The sequence below is a fragment of the Nipponia nippon genome, unplaced genomic scaffold (genome assembly GCF_047370975.1).
Source record: "Nipponia nippon isolate SJK-2023a ecotype South Korea unplaced genomic scaffold, ASM4737097v1 scaffold_5, whole genome shotgun sequence".
Taxonomy (NCBI): Eukaryota; Metazoa; Chordata; class Aves; order Pelecaniformes; family Threskiornithidae; genus Nipponia; species Nipponia nippon.
The window spans coordinates 24,902,742-24,927,291 of NW_028262369.1; the positions used below are offsets into that span (position 1 = coordinate 24,902,742).

General features: G+C 38.2%; 4 protein-coding genes across 10 annotated transcripts in view; 3 read left to right on the plus strand and 1 right to left on the minus strand.

The window, feature by feature from the left end:
* Positions 1–6,609, minus strand: part of FGGY (FGGY carbohydrate kinase domain containing) — a 330,344-nt gene extending 323,735 nt beyond the window's left edge. Inside the window, exon 1 of one of the 5 annotated variants that reach the window (XM_087730897.1) lies at positions 6,546–6,609. The gene's annotated coding sequence lies outside the window, so the exon portion shown is untranslated. The remainder of the gene's footprint in view (positions 1–6,545) is intronic. The other 4 variants (XM_087730882.1, XM_087730893.1, XM_087730903.1 and 1 more) reach the window with 4 other exon arrangements.
* LOC104009338 (CARD- and ANK-domain containing inflammasome adapter protein) lies at positions 2,372–5,376 on the plus strand. The gene has a single exon (XM_087732994.1). It carries the CDS (start codon positions 2,372–2,374, stop codon positions 4,637–4,639), a length of 2,268 nt encoding a protein of 755 aa, XP_087589120.1. The 3' UTR covers positions 4,640–5,376.
* On the plus strand, positions 6,597–23,925 carry MYSM1 (Myb like, SWIRM and MPN domains 1). 3 transcript variants are annotated; one of them, XM_087730879.1, is made up of 20 exons: positions 6,597–6,771; positions 8,453–8,528; positions 8,729–8,799; positions 9,836–9,925; positions 10,059–10,085; positions 10,601–10,679; positions 11,414–11,512; positions 12,739–13,502; positions 14,702–14,832; positions 16,002–16,105; positions 17,059–17,136; positions 18,215–18,303; positions 18,625–18,679; positions 18,764–18,814; positions 19,544–19,618; positions 19,893–20,081; positions 20,314–20,446; positions 22,463–22,568; positions 22,695–22,749; positions 23,595–23,925. In XM_087730879.1, exons 1-20 carry the CDS (start codon positions 6,698–6,700, stop codon positions 23,757–23,759), a joined length of 2,511 nt encoding a protein of 836 aa, XP_087587005.1. In that variant the 5' UTR covers positions 6,597–6,697; the 3' UTR covers positions 23,760–23,925. The 3 variants fall into 3 exon arrangements, with proteins under 3 accessions (XP_087587005.1, XP_087587004.1, XP_009459594.1); XM_087730878.1 differs by having other exon boundaries at positions 6,598–6,771; positions 22,692–22,749; XM_009461319.2 differs by having other exon boundaries at positions 6,598–6,771; positions 9,848–9,925; positions 22,692–22,749.
* The window catches only part of OMA1 (OMA1 zinc metallopeptidase), a 42,492-nt gene continuing 41,547 nt past the window's right edge, over positions 23,606–24,550 (plus strand). Inside the window, exon 1 of the mRNA XM_087730913.1 lies at positions 23,606–23,627. The gene's annotated coding sequence lies outside the window, so the exon portion shown is untranslated. The remainder of the gene's footprint in view (positions 23,628–24,550) is intronic.

Consider the following 24,550-nt stretch of genomic DNA (forward strand, 5'->3'; position numbering starts at 1 on the left):
TGGTCTCATGCACTCAATTAAAGAAGAGGTGTGGAACCTTAATATTTTCCCCTTCTCTAAAACATTCATATGTCAAATGAATAGTGCTAGTAAGTTAAAAAGATATAAACAAAAAGCATGTTTCAAATAGCCAATTCTGAATCTCTTCTCATCTGTTTGGGTTTTTAATCTTTTTGTGAAGTCATTGTTGGAACAAAGGCTTAATTCTAAAAGTAGTTAAAATACTAATTAAAAAATTATGTTTTAAAACATAATTTCTAAAAATTAATCCATGCAAAACAAGCTTCCAAAATTTTCTTGTCAAATGTGATTCTCAGTTTAAGACAGAATTTCCTCATAAGTCACATACATATAATAAAGATTTTTTTTTAAAAAATGTGTAATTATATTTTGAAGACTGTTATTTGCATCTAGTAACAAGTAATTTGCTGCATATTATTTTCCCAAAATAAAGTCCCACAGTGGCTCTGAAAGAGATGCTGCTTGCATATATTGTTCAAATGTTCCTCCTCAAGGCCAGTTAGGAGTACTGCACCCTTTCATTTGTAGTGTTTACTAGTAAAATTTCTGTATTCAGCACACTAGGAAATTACTGCCATGCTAACAGACTCTTAAAGAATATCACAATTTCTGTTTTTAAATTTTTCAGGAGTTCAAAAAATTTTTGTGGTGTCTATATTAATGATACTGCTCAGCACTCACGTAACATTTTCCATTGCCAGAACTCAAAACTTTCCTGCGAAGGTAATCAAGTATGGCTCTCTCTATTTTGCATGGAACAATAATAATGATGACATAAAGATCCCATTTCACCAAACTTTGAGTAAGGACTATTAACTTACTCGAGACACAGATAGATCTTCAGTACTTTGTTAAGTCAAATCTGAAGACTAAATAATTTGCAGATCACAGACTGAGTCATTAGCAGATTTGGGAACACAATTCAGACCTCCTGACTCCCTACAATAAACTATATTTTTCCATGTTATGTGTTAACAATCATTAACTAAATGACAAATGTTTTGCTGTTCTTGGTGTAGTGCCCTTCTTTGCATTTCAGAGGAATTATTGGGCTCTTAAATTGGCTGTCAAATTTGCTGACTTGGTAACTGGCTAGCTTTCAAAATATATATTAAAAGTCTTGCCTTTCCCGGCTATTTCTTCAATAAATCTTTTTTTTTTTTACTAGAATAAGCTTCGCAATCTTACTTATAAAACCAAAGTCAACAGAAAAAAATTAAAAATCTTATCAGTCACATTGTACATACTATTAAAGAAAATACATTCAAAGGCAGCAGGACCCAACGGAAAGGGCACTGAACTAAGAAACAGATGGCAAAATTTCCCATTTGCTTAAATAAGGTCAAGCTTTCAGCTTTTCGACTCATTTTACTTCTAGCTCTTACAGAACTCTGTAATCTCAATTTCTCTCTCCATTGGTTTCAAAACGTGTACATTATTATTAGTTTATTTCCTTCTCTCCATAAGGAATTTTAACACCAATAAGTTAAATTAATTACAGCTAGATTCAAAGGTCCTACACCCATATTGGAGACTATACATATTCACAGATTTGAAGTTCTATTTAATTATAATTTAAATGTTGCATACTGAATCACACGCCTTGATCCACCTCATGTAAAAGAATTAAGTTCCAGACAGACTCCAGGTTACAGCAGGAATGACAAGCCAAATAGCCTTTAAGTTAAATATACCTCATAGACTGAAGTTGTAACTCATATTAGGAAGGCTGGATCACTTTTTATAACTAGCTGCTTATACAGTTTATTTTTATCTAGGTCTTCATGTTTTTATTTCAATATATTATAGGGCTTTCACCTACATAGCTGGCAACGTCTACTCTTTCATTTAAGATCATACAAGGTATGTAATCATGGCAACAGTAACTATGCTGTGAATTTTCTTTTGTCATGTTCAATAGACTGGTCATTTAGGCACCTACAAAAAACAGCTTGGCCAGAGGAACAGAGGAGCTCCATAAACAAACATCTTCTCTTCAAGTATCAGATTCACAAAAGAATTGTTTTCTCCCTAATTATGCACAAAAAAAAACTGGAAGAAGTCTTCCAAGTGGAATATCTTTACATATCACAGATTTTTGTTTTGTTATTGAACTTCACTTGTTGCTAAGGAAGAACAGAGAAGATCACAGGACTTCTAACTACTAGAAAACCCAAGGTGAGGGAGTTTTGATTTCTTTCTCATTCTTTAAAGATTCATCACTGAACTACAACAGTCGCTGGTTCATAGTTCTATGAAAAGAATGTGTGAATGATGTGAGCCTGCTTTGCTATTTCATATTTAACTTCAAACATCAAACAATATCTCAATTCATTTTCTGATTAGCAACATGATCATGCATTCAACTAGCCTGTTTACAAATCCATATGCAATTGAAGTCGTAAGGACTAAAAAAGAAGAGCTAGTAGAAGGCATAAACGACCCAGACCATCTTCTGAACTGGCTGATAGACAATGGTATTTTTACCCCAGAAAAAAGGATGGTCATGAGTTTCTACAGGACACGAACAGAAAAGAACTCTCGAGTTTTAGACATACTAATTTCTCAAGGGGAACGAGCCTGCAGGCTCTTTTTTTATCCATGTTTAAAGCAAGTGGAGCCAAAACTTTATAGCAAGATGAGAAAATATGTCAATGAAGTAAATGAAAACATTGGAGATGCTAGAAGACAATTGGTAGGATATTTACTCGAAAAAGACAAGGTTTGGTTTGAAAATAGCAGTGAAGGGCACCAGGAAAAAAAAGACAGTCCTAGAAGGAAAAAGCAAGAACAGGCTATTAAGAAGAAAGGAAAAGAAACTCAACTTTCAAGGGCAGCAAAACCTAGAAAAGATCATGCTGATGTTGGCATCTTTGATGCAGTCGCTAAAGGCTATCTTTCTGAGTTAGAGAAAACACTGGAAGATAATGATATTAATGCACTGAACTCCTCAAGTGAAACACTTCTGCATGTCGCAGCTGCTAATGGGCATCTAACGATAATGGAATATTTGATCAGCAAAGGTGCAAAGACAGATGTGAAGGACAAGAAAGGAAGAACACCGCTGCACAGGGCTGCTGAGAAAGGCCACGGTGATGCAGTGAAAGTGCTTCTCCGATGTGGTGCTTATATGTACAGTTTGGATACGGAAGGCAAGACACCACTTCATTTGGCTGCACAGAATAAACACAGTCACATACTGAAGATGGTCCTGAAAGAAGAGGCAAGAAGCTACAGGAACCAGCACAACTTTTTGCACATGGCAGCTCTTAAAGATGAGAGCAGTCTGTCAAAGATGCTTTTAAAGGCTGGCGCCTCCACTGATGGAAAAGATGAAAGAGGACAGACTGCTCTCAGTTATGCTCTTTCTCAGGGGTCTGAAAATACTGCAAAAGTACTGCTAGAAGCCGGAGCCAGTGTTGACTCCAATACAGCCGAAAGAGCCTTCAACAGCAACCACCCATCCATCTTCAAAACACTACTAGAATATTCTAAAGATTTGTCACCTGACATAATGAAGTCAGCTCTTTTTAGAGCTGTACAGAAAAATCTGCATGGTATTGTAGCAGCTTTAATTGACAGAGGTACAGATATAAACGCCTACAATGAAATGCAGTACACTCCTCTACTCCTGGCATGTGAAACAGGCAAAGCTGAATCAGCAGAAGTTCTAATTGAAAAGGGAGCAAACTTCAGAATAAAGACTCCTGCTTCACACACAGCTTTGCACTTGGCAGTTCAAGCTGGGGCTGCTTCCATTGCAAATCTGCTTCTGCGCAAAGGGATGGAAGTTAACCTTATGAACCAAGCTGACGAAACCCCGCTCCATGTTGCTGCCCTTCATAATAAAGGAGCATTAGTTGGCCTGTTAGTTAATGCTGGGGCCAAAATTAATGCTGTCACTAAAGAGTTTGTTACTCCCCTGCATATTGCAAGTCAAAGAGGTAACACTGATGTTGCCCAACAGCTGTTGCACCACAAAGCCAATGTCAATGTTAAGGATAAGCAGTCAAAATCACCTTTACATTTTGCTGCTGAAAGGGGAGACAAAACAATGGTAGAGATGCTTCTGAACGCTAATGCTGACCCCAATGCACAAGACAAGGAGAAAAAGACTCCCCTGCACACTGCAGCTGTGAGAGGATATCTCAGTATCGTGAAAGTTCTGTTAGCTAAAAAAGGAAGATTCGGAGCTAAGGACATGGATGGATGTACTCCAATACACTATGCAGCCACCAAAGGAAACACAGAGATCGTAAAAATTCTTCTGACATCAGGGAAAAATAAAAATATTGATGACAGAAACATTTGGAGAAAGACTGCACTGCATATTGCAGCGGAATATGGACACAGCGACTTGATAAATCTATTACTGAGCCATGGGGCAGCCATTAATGCCTTAGACAGCAGCAAGGATACTCCATTGCATTGTGCATGCAAGGCTGGTCATTTTAATGCTGCAAATTCCCTCATAAACTGGTCAGAAGGAGAAAAAGCAAATTTACTAGCTGCTAATAGTCTCAAAAAGACCCCATTGCAAGTAGCAGAATTTAATAAAACAGAAAATCAGGCTCAAATTATAACACTTTTGAAAAGGAAAATGTTAATAACGAAATGAAGATGTAAAGCAAAAAATTCTAAATTTAAATTCAGCATTCTCTTTTAATGTAATTTGGATAGTGCTGTTGCCCAGTATGATTGAGAATTATGTTACAGCAGGCAGAATTAAGTTAGCAATCAAAGGTGCCCATGGAAAAAAAGGATCTTAAAGACATCGTTAAACTTCTAAGTATTGATTAGTCTTTTGCTTCTCTCACAAATCTCATACTTGGAACCTATTTCAAAAGCACCAGTCTTAAACACATTGTGCGTGACCTCCTCCAGTATAAATCAAGACTTTAAAGAAAAAAGACAGAAAATAACTTTTCATATATCTGTGAATATTAGCCTGTATGGATAGCTTAGTTGAGCGTTGTTTGGTAAAATCAGATCTTTAAAAAGCCAAATGTGATATTCTGATATTCTCTCTATTATCAATAAGGAGACATCTGTATCCTCAAGGACATAGAGCATAGAGATGCCAGAGTAGGTAACACTAGTTTTGTTTAGCTTAGGCAGACCTAACTGCAGAGTGCTGCCACAAGAGATTGATCTGCCCTCCCTTTCAGTCCAATCATGCATGCAGGTTTTATGAGTGAGCTGATCCAACTTATTCCGCAGCTATAACTGAAAAAAAGGGAGAAGCAGGGTAGCAAACAGCTGAACAGCACTGGCTCTCCTGAGGGTAATGTAGTATTAGCTTGGCTTATGCTCATTACAATATTGGTCTCTGAGCTGACTGGAGATCAGGAGGCATCTCCCTGCAAATCTACTAGTGTGGGGTTGCTCTGCTCTAGATTTACTAGACTCACTCCCTGTGGTAATTAATCCTATCAAGAGGCTTGGTATAAACCAACCAGAGGAGTAGTATGTGCCCAAAACTTGGCTAACACAATGATGTTGTTTTCAGGACACTATTATATGCTACACTGACAGTCAATATTGGGCTGGACCCTCTTTAGACATTTCTGTATTATACCCGATGCCATGGCACTGACAGATCCCAAGACCATGACAATTATTTTTCTATCTTTCATCATACCATTTGTCTAGATTTTGCATTTTTAAGTAGAGATAATGAAAACAATCACATTTGCTGTTTATTAATTTAACTTTCAGATCAATTCCAGCACAAAGATGAAATGTTCAGAACAAAAAGATTGCAGCAGAGTTTATTGGTTCAAAATATTTGTATTGTCATCTCTTAAAACAGAAACACTTTCTTGAGTCGACGGAAGGTTCTCTGTGGTCATTTTCCACATAACGATAATCAACCCTCACGGTTCTTCACGCTTTCCTTCAGTATATGATTAGATGCCCAATTACCATGTAGGGACAAATACTTCTTGTGAAATGGAATACAAATTTAAGAACTTATGGGAATAAAACTGTGACTTTTATAGCCATCTTACCACACAACCTGCACAACACCCTGCTGCTGTTATCTTCTAGATGAATGAAAACACATGACCGCATGCTTGGAAGTACACAGACAGAGGCTAGCAAAACCGACATCTGCAGCACGATGCACCGAAATAGCGTCCCTCTTCAGCCAGCGCATCACCCTTCAACGGCCCCGGGTTCACCCCGGGCAGCTCGCAAACGCCGTTAGCCCAGCGTGCTTCAGCAGCCGCAAGCGAGGAACGGCGAGTCGCCAGGCGGGCTCCTGGCCGCCCCGCGGCACGGCTTCCCCCGGGAGCACTCCCACCCCACAGCCAGCGGGGCAGCCCGGAGGAGCAGCCGGCAGCTGGGCGCGCGGCCTGGGCGGGCTCCAGCCTCCCTCTGCTGCGGCCCGCTCTTACCCCTCAGCCCCCGCGCTCTCCCATCCCTGCCTGACGGTCACCCCTTCCCCCTCCGCCCGCACCCTGGAAGTTGCCCCTCAGCGCCCGGCTCGCCCTCAGCTGCCCCCTGCGCGCCCCGCCTACCCCAGCGCCATCTCTCCGCCTCCACCCCGGCTTCTCCTCAGGGCGCAGCTTCACTGAGGGCTGCTGCGCACGCGCTGCGCTCCGCGCGTGCCCCGTCACCGGCGCGGGGCGGTGCTCCCGCCCCTTCTCGCGAGATCGGCGGGGCCGGTATCATGGCGGCGGCGGAGGAGTTGGAGGTGGACATCGAAGGGGACCCGGCGGCCGTGCCCGGAGAGGCGGCGCCGGGGTGAGTGAGGGCCGTACTGCGGGCTGGCAGCCCTGCCGTTGCGGGGAGCGCGTCCCTTCCCCTCCGTGGGCAGGGCTTGCGTGGCCGCGGCGGCCGGGGTTTGCGTGAGGGGGCGGCGAGGGGAAGAGCGTCCCTGGAGCCCCGCGCGGTGCCGCCTCCGCGCTGCCGCTTGCCGGGGGCGCTGCCCGGGCAGGGCCGCGCTCACCCGGGGCCCCGGCTGCCGCCGGTGCTCGCCGCCGCCGGGCGCCTCAGGGGAGAGACCTTGGAGCCTCATTGAGGGCCGCTGCGGGCGGGGCGGGGGGGAGCGGCAGTGTTGAGCATCATCGGGCAGGGCGCTGAGAATGGGGCCTATGAAATCATTAAAGTGAGGTGAATGCAGAACTGCTGTCATCGGATCCAACAGTACGTGAACCAGGGACACGTGGTGAGGCTGCTAGGAGACTCCTATAAAATACACAGACAGAAGGTGTTGTGTTGCATAACTGGTAGCGACTTGTGGAGGCAGCTAGGCTCAGAAAGCAGAACATAGGGAGGGGTGGAAAACTGATTCAACAAATTCACGGGTGAGGGATCTGTAAACAGATGCTGAACTGAATGGGCAGCAATTCTAACACTACAAATCTAATAAATTGCAGATGCTGGGAGAGTATGAGAGGGTTGTGTCGGAGACAGCGGCTGGACTCGTGTGCTGTCCTAGAGCAGCATCTGCTCTTGCTGCTGTTGGAGACAGAATACTGGGCAAGCGGGACTATTGATCTGACCCATTTCTTGATACGCTCTGAATGAAGTAGGAGTTATATTGGTTTCTGGCTGCCCATGAGGATTTATCCTTATCTATAAAGAGATGTTTGAACTGCTGGCACAAAGCAGTTTGGAATAGTAGGTGAATTTAATTTTAGTAGCATTGCAAGGGATATAGGGCTAATTAGTCGTTAAAAAGTCTGAATGTTCTGGAAGCAAAGAATGACAAAAAAAGTTACATTAATTACTAAGGAGATTTTATGCTGCATTAAAATAGAAGAAAGTTGATCAATGATGTTCCTCAGTGACATTTCTAAAAGTAATAAGTAGTTATTTACAGAAAAGATCAAGCATAATCTGGATGAAGTCCATAAGAGCACTAACAATTCTGTATGATAGGATTCTATTAAAACTTGTGTAAGTATGTGCTTTCCTGAGAAGGAAAACAGTTTTTTCTTTATAAGGGGGTGTTTTTACCTTATTTGGGGAAAGATGGAGAAATCTTAAGTGGAGATAATACAACTCAATGACACTTTTAATATTAACAATGTAGTTCTTTATTTGTCCATAAAATTCTGGCTTCTTTCATTTGTGTGTATTTTATGTGACCCCTCCTGCTTTCAGTCTTTCTGGAAGAGAATTTTTACTGGTCAGGGTTTCACTGGTGTCACGTACAGTCTGCAGTGAGGTAGGTGAGGAGTTGCTACTGAGATTACTAAGAAAGATGACTTACTGAGGGGGATTTATGCTATGTCTAATGGAATATTATAAGAGAGTAACTTTATATAATAGTCTGCAATATATGATTTTAATTTTAGTGTCTTATTCTGTCATCTTCTGTTAATGTTTTTGTTATTTACTGCGCAATTATTTTAACTATGACAGCATTAATTTTGTTTGAATATGCTTGTGTTGTTTTGAACACTGGAATCTTTTTCAGAGATCATGAAAACACAGCTTCAGGCTTGCTGCAGGATCACTATCTTGATTCATCTTGGAGAACTGATAACAGTCTCGTAAGTATTTTTTAAACGAATGGTACTTCTAGCAAGGTTATCAGAACTTCTGTTTTCTCCATTCTCTTCCTTCCATTTACATGCTCTTAGGTTTTTAACCAGTGCTTTTTGTTTACTTTTAGAAACTATTATATATTCCTGATACTCAAGTAACACTGTGACAGAATTCAAATATTAAAACTTATTTCTGTTGTTTGCAGCCATGGACATTGGACAGCAGCATTAGTGAAGAAAACAGGGCTGTCATTGAGAAAATGTTGCTGGAAGAAGAGTATCCTTTTGCTGATTTGCTTGTATGTTTTCCTGTGTAGCAATAGAAGACTTCCTGTTTTCAAAGGAACTGGACAAATCTTTTCTTGTTAAGATGACAGTGCTTCAGTCACCTTGTAGGTAGATTGCAGAAATCAAGGAGGACCCCTGAATTAATCATCTAGCTACCTGCAGCTTCCTCTGATGCTTCTGATTCTTCAGAAAATTACTCCAAAGCTTGTTGGACTTAAGCTGGCACTGGCGCCAAAAATAGCAATATTCGTCCCCACTTCAGCTGCTTCTTCAGTGCCACCTCCAGCATTGTGCTGATGCAGCCATTTGTGTGGCTTCATAGTGAACCTGATCAAACAGCTGATCTGGCTAAAAATAGCTAGTTCTTTTTGCTGAATTGTTCTTCACTTGGAGCGGTTTACTGTCTGATTTTGTCTGGCTACGTTCATGCTTCTGCCAGCATGCAGGATGAAAATGGGAAGGAACAGCTGCTACTTTTTTTCTCCTTCCCTTTTTTTTTTTTTTTTTAAGTAGTGTTGGCTTAAATAGTCTTAACAGTAGTAGCATTTCTGGCATAAGTTGACCCCACAAACTAGGTAGGTTATAGCAATAGTAATCACGGGCTAATTTATTTTCATGTTCTTTTTGTAATTTAGTGTAGTAATATACAGTAATAGAGGAACAAGAAAATAAAGCAATTGAAATTTTTCTAATAGAATGAATTATTGAGGCTTAATTTGAAAATAGATAAGGTATCAGTGCAGTGAAAATTACTTTAGTATGTTTTATAAGTCAAAAAAGAAAAATGCTCTTTTAGAAACAGGGTACCTAGTTTGCTGCAAGTAAAGTGAGCATGGGACTTGAGAAGTCAAATGTCACTTCCTTATGCATTGAACTAGTAGGAGTGTGTAAAATTGTGTATTTCAGTTTTGAAAGCAGTGCAGTATTTGCTTCTGCAGTTGAATAATTATGAACCAGTATAACTTATATGATTATTAGAATTCTCACGTGTACGAATATTCCTGATGTTTCGAAAACTTACTTAGTAACGATTTCAGATATTATTTATCTAATAAATCACTTTCTGAAAAAATATGGCTCAATCAAAAGGAAGTGGAGAAAAGATCGATGAAGAGGTAAGCTGTGTTCTGGAAAAAGTTCTCAGTTAGATGAGAAGAAATGAAAAGTTCCAAAATAAGGTTATTTGCTGAGATATGCAACAGCATCACAATTATTAATTTTTATTTTCACTTTGTTTTTTATTTGCAGCCCACATAAGAAAACTGGAAAAGTCATGTACGTACATTTTAGTGACTGAGTCACATTTTTAAGTGTGGTGTCTAATTTTTGTGAAGTTACTGGACACTATTTAAAAAAAAAAAAGGTTCCTTAGTTCCTTTTGCTTGGCTGTACAAAATTATTTAAAAGACCTTTCAAAGCAGAGAAATATTGCTGTGGGTGATAATAGGCCTGTAGTAAATTTGTTTTTTGTAGCACAGTGGTCCTTATGAAAAAAAACCCGTGTTAATTCTAGTTGGCTTTCTTGCCTGAACTTTTCTGTTTGCTCCTTCTATGTATTTCCATACTGTTAGTTACCGATGAATATTGTGTTGCCTTGAATCTGCCTTTGTGATGGAGAAGCTGCCTGATTCTCGATATTTTATTTATCAGCTGCATTCGTGTTTAAAACAATACCTTCAGTTTTACAGAAGACGGAGAGTAGTCCTCCTGTTAGGACTTGCCTTCAGTGACTGGGATTTGAGAATATATATTTTTAAGAAAGCACTAACTTCTGCTTCCTGTTTTCCTAGGGTGCGATCACCTACAAAATCAGCTAGCTACTCGTTAAAGTGGACATCAGAAGAAAAAGAACTGTTTGAACAAGGACTGGTAAGTTTGTTTATATATGTAATATTTTGAACAGAAGTTATTAGTTTATCTTAACTAACAAAATAATAATTAATATAAATAAGCATGTTACATTTATCTGCTTCTGCTTTTGTACTTCTAATGTGTTAAAATAATTGCCATCTACGAAGAGTGTAAGGATAAATCAGATTTATATTGATGAATCCCCCCAAATGGCTTTGTTTACCAGATTTTGTTCATGTGAGGCCGATTACAATTTGAGATCACAAAACATCTCAAATATACAGCTCTATGAATTGTACAATCATAATGCTGTAGTTAACTACAGGAAGTATAGTGTGTACTTAAGGCAAATCAGCTAATAAAGTGAAATCCTTTAACTACTATTGTAAGGTCTTTGGAAATTTTATGGTTGTACAGTGCTGAATGTAATAGGGTTTGCTTTGCCAAGTACAAATTAATTTCAGTAGGATTCCTTGGGTTAGTAGGCAGCATAATGTACAGCGTGCCCGAATTGGGTGAAGACAACCCTCTAGTTAAGAAGAATAGCAATAACTTACTGTTGGATGATGCAGTTTTCTTCTTGGTAGAATATGAGTAGCGAGGGTCTGTACCATAGGTTTGCTGTACTGTTTGTGCATTTGTAATGAATAATGGAGTTTTTAAACTCTTTTAGGCACTTTTTAAACTCTTTTTGAAGTGCAATGTCTGGAACGTTAGAGTTTGGGTAACTTAAGTGTGCTTCGTTGCACTAGGTGAAATTCGGCCGCCGGTGGACGAAAATTGCCAAGTTGATCGGAAGTCGTACTGTTCTACAAGTAAAGAGCTATGCTCGGCAGTATTTTAAGAACAAGGTAAACAGAGTATCTCTGTAGTTAGCAGAAAGGCTGTTTGACAAGTATGCTGTTGTACACGTACCTTGATTTTAATCTGTCTTTTCAGGGTGCTGCTGTTAAAGTACATACTCTATTTATTCCCATATTCAGAGAAGTGGAATATGTTTATTTGCAGATTTAAACATGAAGTCAGACCTGATTTCAAATTCCTAGAATGACTTTGGTATTTTTATTGCTGGTATAACTAAACAGTAAATGTAGTATAATTGTAATCTCTTATACTGTTGGTTGTTAGTCTTTCAGACTAACTTTCAGACTATACTTGTTTTCCACTTGTGCTGGTTTTGGCTGGGAATTTTCTTCATAGTAGTTAGTATGGGGCTATGTTTTGGATTTGTGCTGAAAACAGTGTTGGTAACACAGGGATGTTTTCGTTACTGCTGAGCAGTGCTTACATAGAGTCAAGGCCTTTTCTGCTTCTTGCACCATCCCACCAGCAAGGAGGCTGGGGGTGCACAAGGAGTTGGGAGGGGGCACAGCTGGGACAGCTGACCCCGAATGACCAAAGGGGTATCCCCATACCGTATGACATCACGCTTAGCGTATAAAGCTGGGGGAAGAAGGAAAAGGGGACGTTCGGAGTGATGGCGTTTTGTCTTCCCAAGTAACTGTTATACTTGATGGAGCCCTGCTTTCCTGGAGGTGGCTGAACACCTGCCTGACGATGGGAAGTAGTGAATGAATTCCTTGTTTTGCTTTGCTTGTGTGTGCGGCTTTTGCTTTATCTATTAAACTGGTTTTATCTCAACCCATGAGTTTTCTCACTTTTACCTTTCTGATTCTCTCCCTCATCCCATCCAGGGGGAGCGAGTGAGTGGCTGTGTGGTGCTTAGTTGTTGGCTGGGGGTAAACCACAACACCACTATACAGCTGTTTCAGCTGTATGTTTTAGCTTTAGCCTCATTTGAGACTTCGGGGGCATTTAAGAAGAAATTACTACTGTCTAGTTTTTTGGTTTTTGTTTTAATGGAAATACATATTAATTTACACTTGGCCTAAAAGTATACCTATAATGCTGTGTAGAAGTCAATTGCAATGGATTAAAATGTATTAAAAGGGTAAGATGAGGAAGAACCACTTCAGAATGTCTGCTGTTCAAGTAAAATAGTTCTGATTATTTGGGAGGCAGAGGGGATTGTTGGTTTTTTTTTTTGCCTCCTAAAAGTATTTTATATTTTCCTAAGGCAAAAAATGGTGATTCTGAAAAAGAAGAGCAAAGTCAGTGTGGTAGCAGTCTTCCCGTTGAAGATGGGATAAGGGTAGAAGCGTGGTCGTCTGGAAACTTGAGAGGCCGTGCAGACCCCAATCTGAATGCAGTGAAAATTGAAAAGCTGTCAGATGATGAAGAAGTAGACATAACTGATGACATGGATGAACTACTTTCTCCTACCTTCCAGCAAGAAACTGGAAAATCTGAATTATCTGTTATTTCAAAAAGTCCAGTTGAAGAAACGAAAGGAATGGAACATGTTTTTTCATCTGTTGGACACAGTTCTGCAATTTCTTTACCGAAAGAAGATCCTCAACATACCAAGCAAGATACAGTGGATGCGTTAGTATTTCCAGGTGTTGCAGCAACATGTTCTCAGCACCTGAACGGTGATAAATCTGTGAACTTAGATTACCAGCAATACAATAATTTTATTGAGAAAGCTGAACAAGGTAGACTGGTAACATCTCGTGGTACTAGACAAGGAACTGATCAGGAGCTTAATGAGGAACAGAGAGACCTGGCTGATAATGGATTGCTTTTTTCTTCTTCCTGCCAAGTGGACGAAGATCATCAAGAAGAAGCAGAGGAGCTTAAGCCACCTGATCAAGAAGTGGAGGTTGACAGAAGCATCATTCTGGAAGAAGAAAAGCAAGCTATTCCTGAATTTTTTGAAGGGCGCCAGGCCAAAACACCAGAGCGTTATTTGAAAATTAGGAATTATATTTTGGATCAATGGTAAGATGCATTAATTTCATTTACTGAAATAAGTGATTAAGGTGACTCATGTTCTGCTTTGTTGTAGTTAAAACACTACTTAGTACTAATAGCTTATTTCTGAAAAGAGTAAAATTAATTTTATGGTAGCATTATAAAGATTGCCAGTGAGCAGCACTGATTATTAATGCTTCTTTTGCATCTTCCCTTTTTTTTTTCTGGCATTCTGGAAGCTAAGCAATGACAATACTTTGGAGCATTATGAAAATGAGTGTCCTATATCAGAAAAAGCTGCATCCATTTTGGTTACGTTATTTTCTTCCAGTTTTTGTCATCCTATATGTAAGAATGCATATATGGTTTTAATAAATAGTTCCTCAAAATACCTGATTAAATTAATTCCATAATGAGGTCTGTAGCATTGTAGTACTGCCTTTACAGAAGGGCAGCTAGAAGAAATAGTCTGTGCTAGAGCAAATAATGTTGACCAAAAAAATACTTCGAATTAAGAATCAATTTGGAGTAGTGCTTGTACACTTGAATATTTTATATTCTATGTCCAAAGAATCAGTTTAAGGAACCTTAGTGATTTGTGGTAGCAGGCTCAAAATACAGTTTGTTCTGTTAACAGTTTTGTTTCGTGTGCTTGTTGTGTTGGTTAGCTTACTTTTAAGTAGAAAGAAAGCTGAGTTTAACTCTGTTCTCATTCAGTTGTCTTGTGTATTGACAACTTATTCTAGTTGCTAAGAAACTCTAGAATTCCATACCAGAGAAGTGTTGAACTGAAACAATTCAGTATCAGTTTAAAAGCAAGTAATGAGTGCATAGAGAGTGAAAACAGGCTTATTTATTACACCAAGGAAGCCGATGATTATATGAGCTATTTAGACTAATCTAATGCAGATGTTCTTTTATCAGTTTAACAGTATCATAGTACTTCTGAGTAGTTCATTGCTTCCTGGCACCAGTTGTGTTGAAGAGTTTGTTTTAACACACATGCATAAGTATGAATGTGTACGAATAACCCCAAAATAAACTGTATGTTTTGTGAATTTTATATTTTTGCTGTGATTGCCCTGCGTGGCGGTGCGTAGTGTGTGCATTGCAGAAGGGAAAAAACACTTCAGTGGCTTGTCTTAACCTCAGCTTAAGTCACACAATTCCTTCCTCCCCTCATGATTTCTGTTACTATTTGACAATGTGCTATACTTTTATTTTAGGGAGAGATGTAAACCCAAATACCTGAATAAGACTTCAGTGCGTCCAGGCCTTAAGAACTGCGGTGATGTTAACTGCATTGGACGGATCCACACATACTTGGAATTAATAGGAGCAATTAACTTTGGCTGTGGTAAAGATACTTTTATCGGAATCAATTCAGAACTTCAATTCTGATCAGTTCTTGCTGAACACATCTATGGTTGACTATCAGCTTTTTTATTAAAATGAGTATTTTCACATGAAGTGTGAACATTAAGGTTAGTGGACATCTTTAAAAAGAAAAGTCATAAGTTCACTTCATTGAAGCATGGATGACTGCACTTAATCGGAATCAAGCATCCATGTGGATAACCTTCCAACTTCTCTGTATTCTTAATGTCTTAACTGTAACAACAATTACTATTTAAGTTCTGTAGAAGAGAATCTTTGTTTGGACTGTATTTAGTATAGTCATGTTCCAACCTATATGGCTGTAGCCTATTTTGGTATTAATGTTGAAGGACTGCTTAATGTTAGGGTATACTGCTGACACAGAAGAATACACGTTAGTCCTTACTAGGAAGGACCTTCTGAGCAGATTGTCTCTCATGACCTTTGAAAATCTAGAGGAGTTTGTAACCTGCCTACAGGGTTATGTATTTTTGATTTTACACAAGACCTTTTCTTTTTCTTCCTCTCCCCCCCCCCGCCATGTTTACTGCACACCAGCTGGTGGGGTGGTTTTTTTTGTTTTGTGCTTTTCTGTGTGTCCAGTGTTGGATTTTTTTTTTCCTGATACCTGCTGTATCCGAAACTCTGCCCTCCCTCCACGTAAGACAGAATTCAAGTTATTGTTTCTTTTCCCGTACTGAATTATAACTATTTCCTAAATAAAAAGCAGTGTCTTCATCCTCAGGGCTAGTTTTTACAAGATTCAAAAGTTAAAATTAAGTTAAAAGTATATATACATCTGTAAGTTACTGTTGGTTTAGTCTCTCTGGATTGATTTTGGTCTAAAGCTGAATGATAGTCACCTAGGAGAGGAGGAATGGCCTGCAAATACATTTTGTCTGAAATAAATTAACAATAAGGAAGGAGGTTTTCCTGTCTTAAAAATGCTGTGGTAGTGGGAGAGGGCTATATAATCAGTTAGTAATATCACCATCAGGAGATGTCTTTTCACTGTGTTTTTTTGTTGTTGCTTTTTCCTTTATGGCATTTGTTGTTACCACTTATCTATGTCATTCTTGGCTCTGTACCAGAAATAAGTGGCTTCATACTCTACTGAAGTACAGCGTATCTCTCTTCTGTACCCTGTAGAACAGGCTGTCTATAACCGACCCCAGCCAGCTGATAAAACACGATCCAAAGAAGGCAAAGACACAGTGGAAGCATACCAGCTTGCTCAGCGCTTGCAGTCCATGGTATGTTTTGGTGAGGGGGGTGTGGGCAGCAAAAAATATTCAGCATGGAGAAGGTCTTTTCAATCTTCATTTTCAAACTAGGGCATCTCAGGAAATTTCTTTGCTTGTTCAGTTTGCAGTTTCATTAGAATGCCCTGTAATTCGAGTGTCACTCTAAGTACAAGTTCTGCTATCTGGCAGGTGTCTGCCCTAACTTCTGCTATCCTACACATTCAATTTCTGTTTGGGTACTTAACTAGGATTGTGTTGCAGTCTTTTCCGTGCAGCCCCAACCCCTTCCTACCCACCTCCCCGTATTTTATTAGCCTGTATTAGCCAGAAAATAGTGGAGTGTGTTGGTAGTGTGTGATTAAGTTGCTTGCATTTTAACTGTTTAAGTATAGTAGGTATGTGATATGACTTACTGAGAGCCTTATGCACACAGTAGTAACTCATTTATAACTACATGAATTACCAAGGCTTGCCAGATTTAATTTTCATATTCACGTTTAGTGTAGCATTTTTAAGTACTTCATAGCAAAATAAATTAGTTGATGAGAGGAAAAGGAAATCAATCCCACTTAAAAAAATAAATTGAAGTACAAAACTGTAGCATGCACTGGATGGAAACATACTGGGTTTATTGTTTTTTGTATTGTCTGAGCTGTAATTCAGAGCTGGATAATAATGCACTGGTGCTGTCAGAGATGTTGATCCATGGAGCATCAACTGGGTGTTATGCTTTACAGCCTTAAAAACTGAAAACTTCACTGATGATATTTCATGACAGACTGTGAACTACTTAGTTCTACAGAACTCCAGGGTGTTCTTTATTTTCTGGAAATATGTCATAGTGTTAGTAACATTCATGTGGCAGTAACCTTTTGGACAATGTTCTTATGGCTGATTAAATGAAGTAAAGGCAGTTTTTTCAGGAGTATGATCCTTGACTCATGTTGAATTGCTTGCTGCAGCGTACAAGAAGACGGCGAGTGCGAGACCCTTGGGGAAATTGGTGTGATGCAAAGGATTTGGAAGGACAGACATTTGAGGTAACCCTTTTGTGTTTTAGACTTTTGTAACGGAATTAATTCTTGCTAATTGCTAGCAGGTGGCGTGGCATCAAATATACAAGGGAAACAGTTGTGTAATAGGTACTTAACCTCTCTTTGTGGAAGCAATAATTTGAAAATAATGTAGCAGCTGTTACATCTTTATGCTGCTGATAAATACAGCTGTACTTTGGTGTTCACAAAGGTGTTTATGTTGTGAGCATGTATGGCCCTATGCTGTTTTATGCCTATAAAGCTCTTTGCCTTGTCTTGTAGGAGATTTCATGACCCTTTGTTTTCAGTTAACTGCCTTACTAAAGCTAGCAGTAGGGGGTAGGAGGATAAGATTTAAATTTTATTTTTTCAGTCCTATATGGTTTCTTTGTGCTTATAATGCAGGTTATATGTGTTCCTAATATTAATTCAGCTACTAGCATTAGCCCCAGAAATACTGTGGTTTATGAAGTGCTTAGAAAAATTCATACAAGTTTAAATATTTTATAGAAGACTTGGAAAGAAAATATCCAATTGTCCATGTCTACGATTTCAAATTACAAAAAAGGTGAAGAACTATAAACATCCTATTTTTCCTGTATAGAAAACCACTTAAATTTGCAACCTTCAGTAATAAGTATCTGTAACAATTACTTCCATAATGTTATAATGCCATACCTATACGTATTTGGATGGAAATAAAGTTTGAAAACACTCATCCCTAAAGAGGGGTCATGATAAATTCTGGCCACGGATTGTAATGGCAGATTTTCTACTTGGTTATCACACTTGCATTTATGCGTGGTTTGTGATATGGGCTGTGATTTACTGAATTTGATTGACTTGAGGAATGTAAGAATTCTCTCATCAGGCATCTTGTGGACTAGATCTCTGACTGTCATTACTTTCACTGTGCTTGATTCTGCTAGGGCTATTGCCCTCTATCTTGAGTAGTCCTGTAACACACACAAATTGATAGCATATCAAGAGGACACTGATGTCGAGAATTTATTCTGGGCTGGTTTTGGAATCACTACTGAAAGAGCACTTAAGACATTAAGAGAGACTTTTTTTTTTTTTTTAGCATCTGTCTGCTGAAGAATTAGCAAGAAGAAGAGAGGAAGAAAAACTGAAACCTGCAAAATCTTCTAAAGGTTCAAGACAAATAAAAAGGTATTATTTAATGTACATCATGTTCAAACATAGATCTTCCAGAAATGAAACAAATATCTTGGGTAGTGTCAGGCTGAAAGGCTACAAATCATGAATATGTATTACGGTCTGAAATAACGTATGCATTTCAAATGTTTCGTATTGAAATTCACGAGTGGGGGTAGTGAAGTTTCTGTATTTGGTGGAAGTCATCCTAGTGTGGGATGAGAAAATCCAGTAAAGAAAACAAGGTTGTTCTGCCTCTGCCAAGGAGACAGAGGGAAACTTGAAAAGTTTCTTGACTGTCCTACATCTTTAGAGAAATTTTCTTTCATTTTATAGCTCCTTTGATCCCTTTCAGCTGATACCGTGTTGTTTATTCACTGAAGAAAAACAGGTATGTACCTATGAGTGAATAATCAAGAATGCTTTATTATTTACGTTACTTTTCTTATACTCATTATTGCATTTATCATTTCAGGAACCTTTTCAGGTGAAAGTGTCTTCTGAAGCACTTTTAATAATGGATTTGGTGAGGATTAAGTTTTATCTTTCAAAAAGCTATGATGTATATGTTGCAGGTTTTTGGTTTGGTGGTGTTTTATTGTTTTTTTAATGAGCAACATCGGAAGATTGAGAAACACACTACTTAATGTTAACTTCTTTCCATTCAGACCTGGAAGTGAGACTCTAGTATTAAATAAAGGCCCTAAAGATCAATGTTTTTATTTATATTGTGCTTAGTTTTTCTAGAAGGCAACTGGTTCTACACTACTAAGAGCATCGCTACTTACTACTCTCCATCATATGTTAAATATAATTTGCTTAAAGCTACTTTCTAAAATAGACTGCCATTTTGCAATCTTACGGGTTCATTTTCTACTAGTCTGGGAATTGATTTTGTGTTTATAAAGCAATGTGTGTTTTTTTTAATAACAACAGGTTGTACCAAAATTGGTGCAGTTGTTCAGCGTTGCATAGGCTTCAGTTTTTGAAACTAGCGTTGCTTTGTGTATGGAAGTGTTATACAAATGCACTATATACATGTGTGTGTATAATAAGCAAACATAATCTTTTCCATTTGCTTTAAATTGAAACACTGGGTGTTTGGGAAGCTTTAGCTGTCCTAAGTTTTCCTTCTAAATGTCATTGATAAGTTACTGACTTGTAGCTATGAAGCCAATGTATTCTGTCTTGTGCAGATCAAAACTAGGGGAAATTATACAACCTGAATTTCAATAATTGTTTAATATCATTTCAGCACTCTCATGTGTCTATGGCAGAAGTAATAGGGCTGCTAGGTGGAAGATACTCTGAAGCTGATAAAATTGTAGAAGTAAGTGTTTGTCTTTTTACATTTTCTCTAATATAGTAAAACTTACGATAACATAATTTGAACAGATGTAATTGTTGTTTCTGAAGGGCAACTACTTCAATATATTTACGTTATTTACTGTAGTCTTGAAATGTTAGAGTTATGCTTATGTTCAAGTGTTGGCCTATCAACTCTATCATGAGGAAGATCTGGTATACGACTCTTAAAATTCTTCAAATTTTATTTAACTGATGGAGATTTCTTGCATTTATCCATCTGGAGACTTTTTTAACAGGTTTGTGCAGCAGAGCCATGCAATAGTCTCAGTACAGGACTGCAGTGCGAGATGGATCCAGTATCTCAAACGCAGGCCTCGGAAACGCTGGCTGCCAGAGGATACAGTGTTATTGGATGGTACCATTCCCACCCGGCCTTTGACCCTAACCCATCGATACGAGATATTGACACTCAAGCTAAATACCAGGTACTTTCTGGTCTGTACATTAAAAATAAATAAATAGCAAAAAAACCCCAACAACCCTAAAGCCTCCCTGGTATTTACAATGTTAATACACATTATTGCTCTAATGCATCTTAAAATAAGTTCATTCATAAATTGTCATAAATTCTATTTTTTTTAACTTCAGAATGCTGTTGTGAAAAAGGTTGTATTTCTTGTATGTGTTTTTTTTTTTTTGTCTGTGTTTGGTTTTTAGAGTTATTTCTCCAGGGGTGGAGCCATGTTCATCGGAATGATTATAAGTCCTTACAACCGAAATAATCCTCTTCCATATTCTCAGATTACTTGTCTAGTAATTAGTGATGAGATCAGTTCTGATGGTTCTTACCGTAAGTACTGATATTCTATCCATTGTCTTAATTTTTCTTTTCCTTTTGGATACTAAGGGGAAAAATGTCTATTCTTGAACTTGAGAAATGGGTGTTTATGTATTTATGTTGGTAACTTGTACCGTACAAAACCAGGAATTTCACTTAGAGAGTAGTCCATGCTGTCGTGACAAGAATATACAAGTACAAATAGATAGAAGATTGGTTTTCTCAATTAGTATTTCCCACAATCTGTGAAAGGAATTAAAGGGTTGGAACAAGGGTCACTGTTATTTACATACAGTATCCATATGAATAGCTGAGAAACTGCTTCGCCCGTATTACTTATGCTTCACTGCATTACAAAATTCCGAACAGATCCTCTGATCGAGGAGACAGAAGTATAATAGCAAAGAATTGGCTGCTAGAGCAGCCAAAAATCCTTATTTGAGTAACTTAGCATTCAGAAGGTCAAAGGATCAAACTTGCCAGCTGTCCAGGAAAAGACAAGATATGAAAGATAAAATGCTGTGCTGGCATGAATCCCAACCTGAGAGAACAAATTCTTGATTAAGAATGTCATTGGCATTTCATGAAAACGGGATGTTTTCCTTTCTTGAATAGTTAAGAACATATCATATCAAATTTATGGTATTTCAAGTGATGATCAGATCTTCTGTTCATTCTCTGGCATTAATTTGAGGAAAATTCCCCTGATAACAGTATATAGTTATAGTAGCTGCCTCTTCTCTCTCCTCCTCCCTCCCCCCTGTTTTTGCATCCAAACTCCGAGGTTTCCAGTTTTCTTGGCAAGGCAACAGCAGCATCCGTGTGACCCGACAGTTCCCCCTCTGTTTTTTCCTGTGGAAGTACGCAAGGGAGACCATCTGCCTGCAGACTTGCTTCATAGTCCTAGGGGATGTGAAGTGGTGACCACATCTGTGCGATAATTCCTGTTTACCATACTGATAGTGCCGTAATTTTATCCTCATTTCCATGCATCCCACTCTTGTGGTGTGGAGTTAAAATACTTAGAACCTTTATCTGCCCTTAGAAGTAGACGTTTTTTTGGTCACATACATTTTCTGTCTGAGAGGACTTCATATTTAGGTTTATCTCCTGAAATCAACGTTTTACAAAACGGGTATCTCCTCTCGCTCTTTGGAAAAGTTATACTGTGGCAGTAGCGCTATAGTACTGTGCAAACGAACAAAAATTAGTATTTCATAGGAGCCATAAATATTTCTGTAGATTAATTCTTACTCTTGGATATGCGTTCTACACTGAACACTTTTCACATTTGAGATGTGTTCAAATAGCAAATTGTATTTATTGCTTTCTTTTCACTTACTCTGAGGTATGGTTGGAAAGCACGTGTTCCATCTCATTAAATTCTTATGATCTTGGAAAGGCTTTTTTTTTTTTTTTTAATGATTTACTGAAATTTACAGTCTCTTTTCTTTCTCCCTGATTTTTAGTGTTGTGCAAGTAGTTTTCTGGTGTTCCTTTAGAATACTTCCTAAATTCCTCTTCTCCCACTTGCAATAAACTAGAAGAATTTCTTCCTTTAGGAACAAAATTCCTCTGAAATCTAGAACAATAGTCAGCCACTTCATCAGCCAGTTCATACAAGAGAAACAAAACCTTTTTATTCACTTAATAACCACATAGATCTGGGAGAGACCACAACAGTGTAAGTGGTACTAGGTTATAAAAACTCAGTTTATTTTGCCATTTTTCTGTTATGTTGTAGATTTCTGTGTGCTTCCTTATGGCATGAGGAATTGGCGAGGGCAGGGAGGAGAACAGGTTGTTCCTTACTCCCACCAAAATTAAATTTGGAATCCAAAATACATCATGCTTTTACTTTAACCTCCTTAACATTGGCAAGTAACGGGACTGCAAGCTTCTGCAGTCAGTAATAAATTATGAACAGTTATGGGGAAGGAAGGGATTGCACCTAAAACTAATAAAGAAAAAGAAATAAAAAGTTGAGTGTACTAGAAACACTGAATAGTCATGTTCAATTGATTACAGGCCTGCCCTACAGATTTGAAGTACAGCAGATGGCGGAGGAACCTCAGTGGGAATTAATATTTGAAAAAACAAGATGGATAATTGAAAAATACAGATTCTGCCATAGGTATATGTCTACTTATCTTATAAAGAACAGCCAGTTTAGAATTTTTGCATGTTTATTATTGATGTTTCAATAAAGACGTGTGTCTGCTTTCTACAGCACCACTATTTGTTTTTCTTTCAACAGCAGTGTCCCCATGAATAAAATTTTTCATAGAGATTCTGACCTGACTTGTTTGCAGAAAGTAAGTTTTCGTCTTTTAATTATTAGCTTTTTTATTTTAAATGTCTTTAAATAGAAATCTGTTTCGTATCATCAGAAGTCACCTGAAGTTACATTTCTACAAATCAGAGATGTAAACTAATCACAATAAATGACTTCTATAGTGCAGCTTATTAACTTACAAACACAATGAAAATAACAATGTTCATTTGAGAGAGTTGGGGACAACGGTTGCATGCAAGTTTTAACCTCGGTTTGGAGAAGAAAGAATGTCAAATTAATCATGTCTCTTCTCAGCACGCTGTATGCTTTCAGTGTCAAGAACTGCATGCGTGTTGAGAGAAGATTTGAACTTCCTAGTCCTTTGTAAAAGCAGTAAAGTAGCGCTGTGCCATGTTTGTCATGCGTAAGTGGGAACTTCAATTTTCCAGTCAGTGTAGTCAATGCTATGAAGTTCTAAATAACTACAGCTGTAACATTAATTGCACAAACAAGACAGAGAAAATCTGCCCAAAGCAAAAGACATAAACAGAAAACACGTACACAATGATTACCCACATCTAATTTTTTTTTTTCCTCTCAACATGACTTTGCTTATAAACAGCTTAAATCTGAAATTGAGTTGGTAGAATACTCTTGAATTTAGCTGTTGTGTAATTGGTTTCAAAGAATTGGTTTTAAATCACCCATGTGTTCCTGTGTGACTGTTCCTTTCTAAAATTTGTATTGTACAATTGAACGCTTTCTGTAGTGTTAATCCCGAAGAAATTAATGAAAGTCCCTTTGGAATACTGATCAGCTAGAAGGGAAAAAAATAAACTCGGGAAAAATGACAATTTTAAAAAAATCTCCTTTTCTTTTGACTAGCTTCTGGAGTGCATGAGGAAGACTTTGGGCAAGGTAACAAACTGCTTCATTGCTGAAGAGTTCTTGACTCAGATAGAAAACTTATTCCTTTCCACATACAAGAGTGAGAAAAAGAGTAATGCCGAAGAAAATGAGAATGAATGTTCAAATGAATTGCCAATGTGATGGCTTTAACAAAACAAAATTATGGAATTTTGATTTTTATTTTTTCATTTTCTTCCCCTCCTCCCCTTTATGTCAACTCTTTCAGAATTATTATCCATTTTAATAGTAACTGTTGCAGAATCCAGTGTCATCGTATTGATATGGTTTAAACATACTTTGAAAAACTCCTAATGTGTGTGACCTGACTATATGAGGAACACTTAATACTAACGTTTTGTAAAAAACAAGTGCCACCATTAATTGATTGACCAACAGTCTGCCATTTGGGAAGGACAACCTGGCAAGAATACTGTGCTTCAGTCTTCAAGGAGAGTTTGTCCTCTCTCAAGTCTTTCAGTTTGGGAATTTTCTCTTATTTTTTATCTACAGGTACACATCTAACTCGGAATGAATTTGTTCCTTAATGCTTTAGAGATTGTAAGTTTGAATGAATTCACAAAAGAGAAACTTAGAACTTAAATGAAAGTTTTGTAGCTCACTGATTTCAAATTTTCCTGGTATCCAGTCTGAAGTTTTATTCAGTTGTGGTTTAATACATAATTTGATTTTTTTTTTTTAATTATTTTTTTTCCCCCCTTTGCTCCCCATGGTCAAGTAGCTTTTTGGCATGTTCTTTGCCATCTTGCTTCTGTGTTTGGGGAGGAAAAGCTGGCAAGTTTTCATGACTTCTCAGTAGTAGTTGTGCTTGTTTCCAGTGGAAATGGTAATTCCTGTCTTATTACAGGTTGCAGTCTTTGTGATCTTCCATTCTACGGGGAGATATTATGTGGTTCTGCCAGATCATTGTGGTT

What these genes read in the sequence shown, in the direction of transcription:
- LOC104009338 (XM_087732994.1), top strand. Translation starts at nt 2,372, where the DNA reads ATGATCATGCATTCAACTAGCCTGTTTACAAATCCATATGCAATTGAA.
- MYSM1 (XM_087730878.1), top strand. Translation starts at nt 6,698, where the DNA reads ATGGCGGCGGCGGAGGAGTTGGAGGTGGACATCGAAGGGGACCCGGCG. An exon ending in CCCGGAGAGGCGGCGCCGGG is followed by an intron (nt 6,772 to 8,452) that starts GTGAGTGAGGGC and finishes AATCTTTTTCAG; the next exon opens with AGATCATGAAAACACAGCTT. An exon ending in GAGAAAAGATCGATGAAGAG is followed by an intron (nt 9,926 to 10,058) that starts GTAAGCTGTGTT and finishes TTTTATTTGCAG; the next exon opens with CCCACATAAGAAAACTGGAA.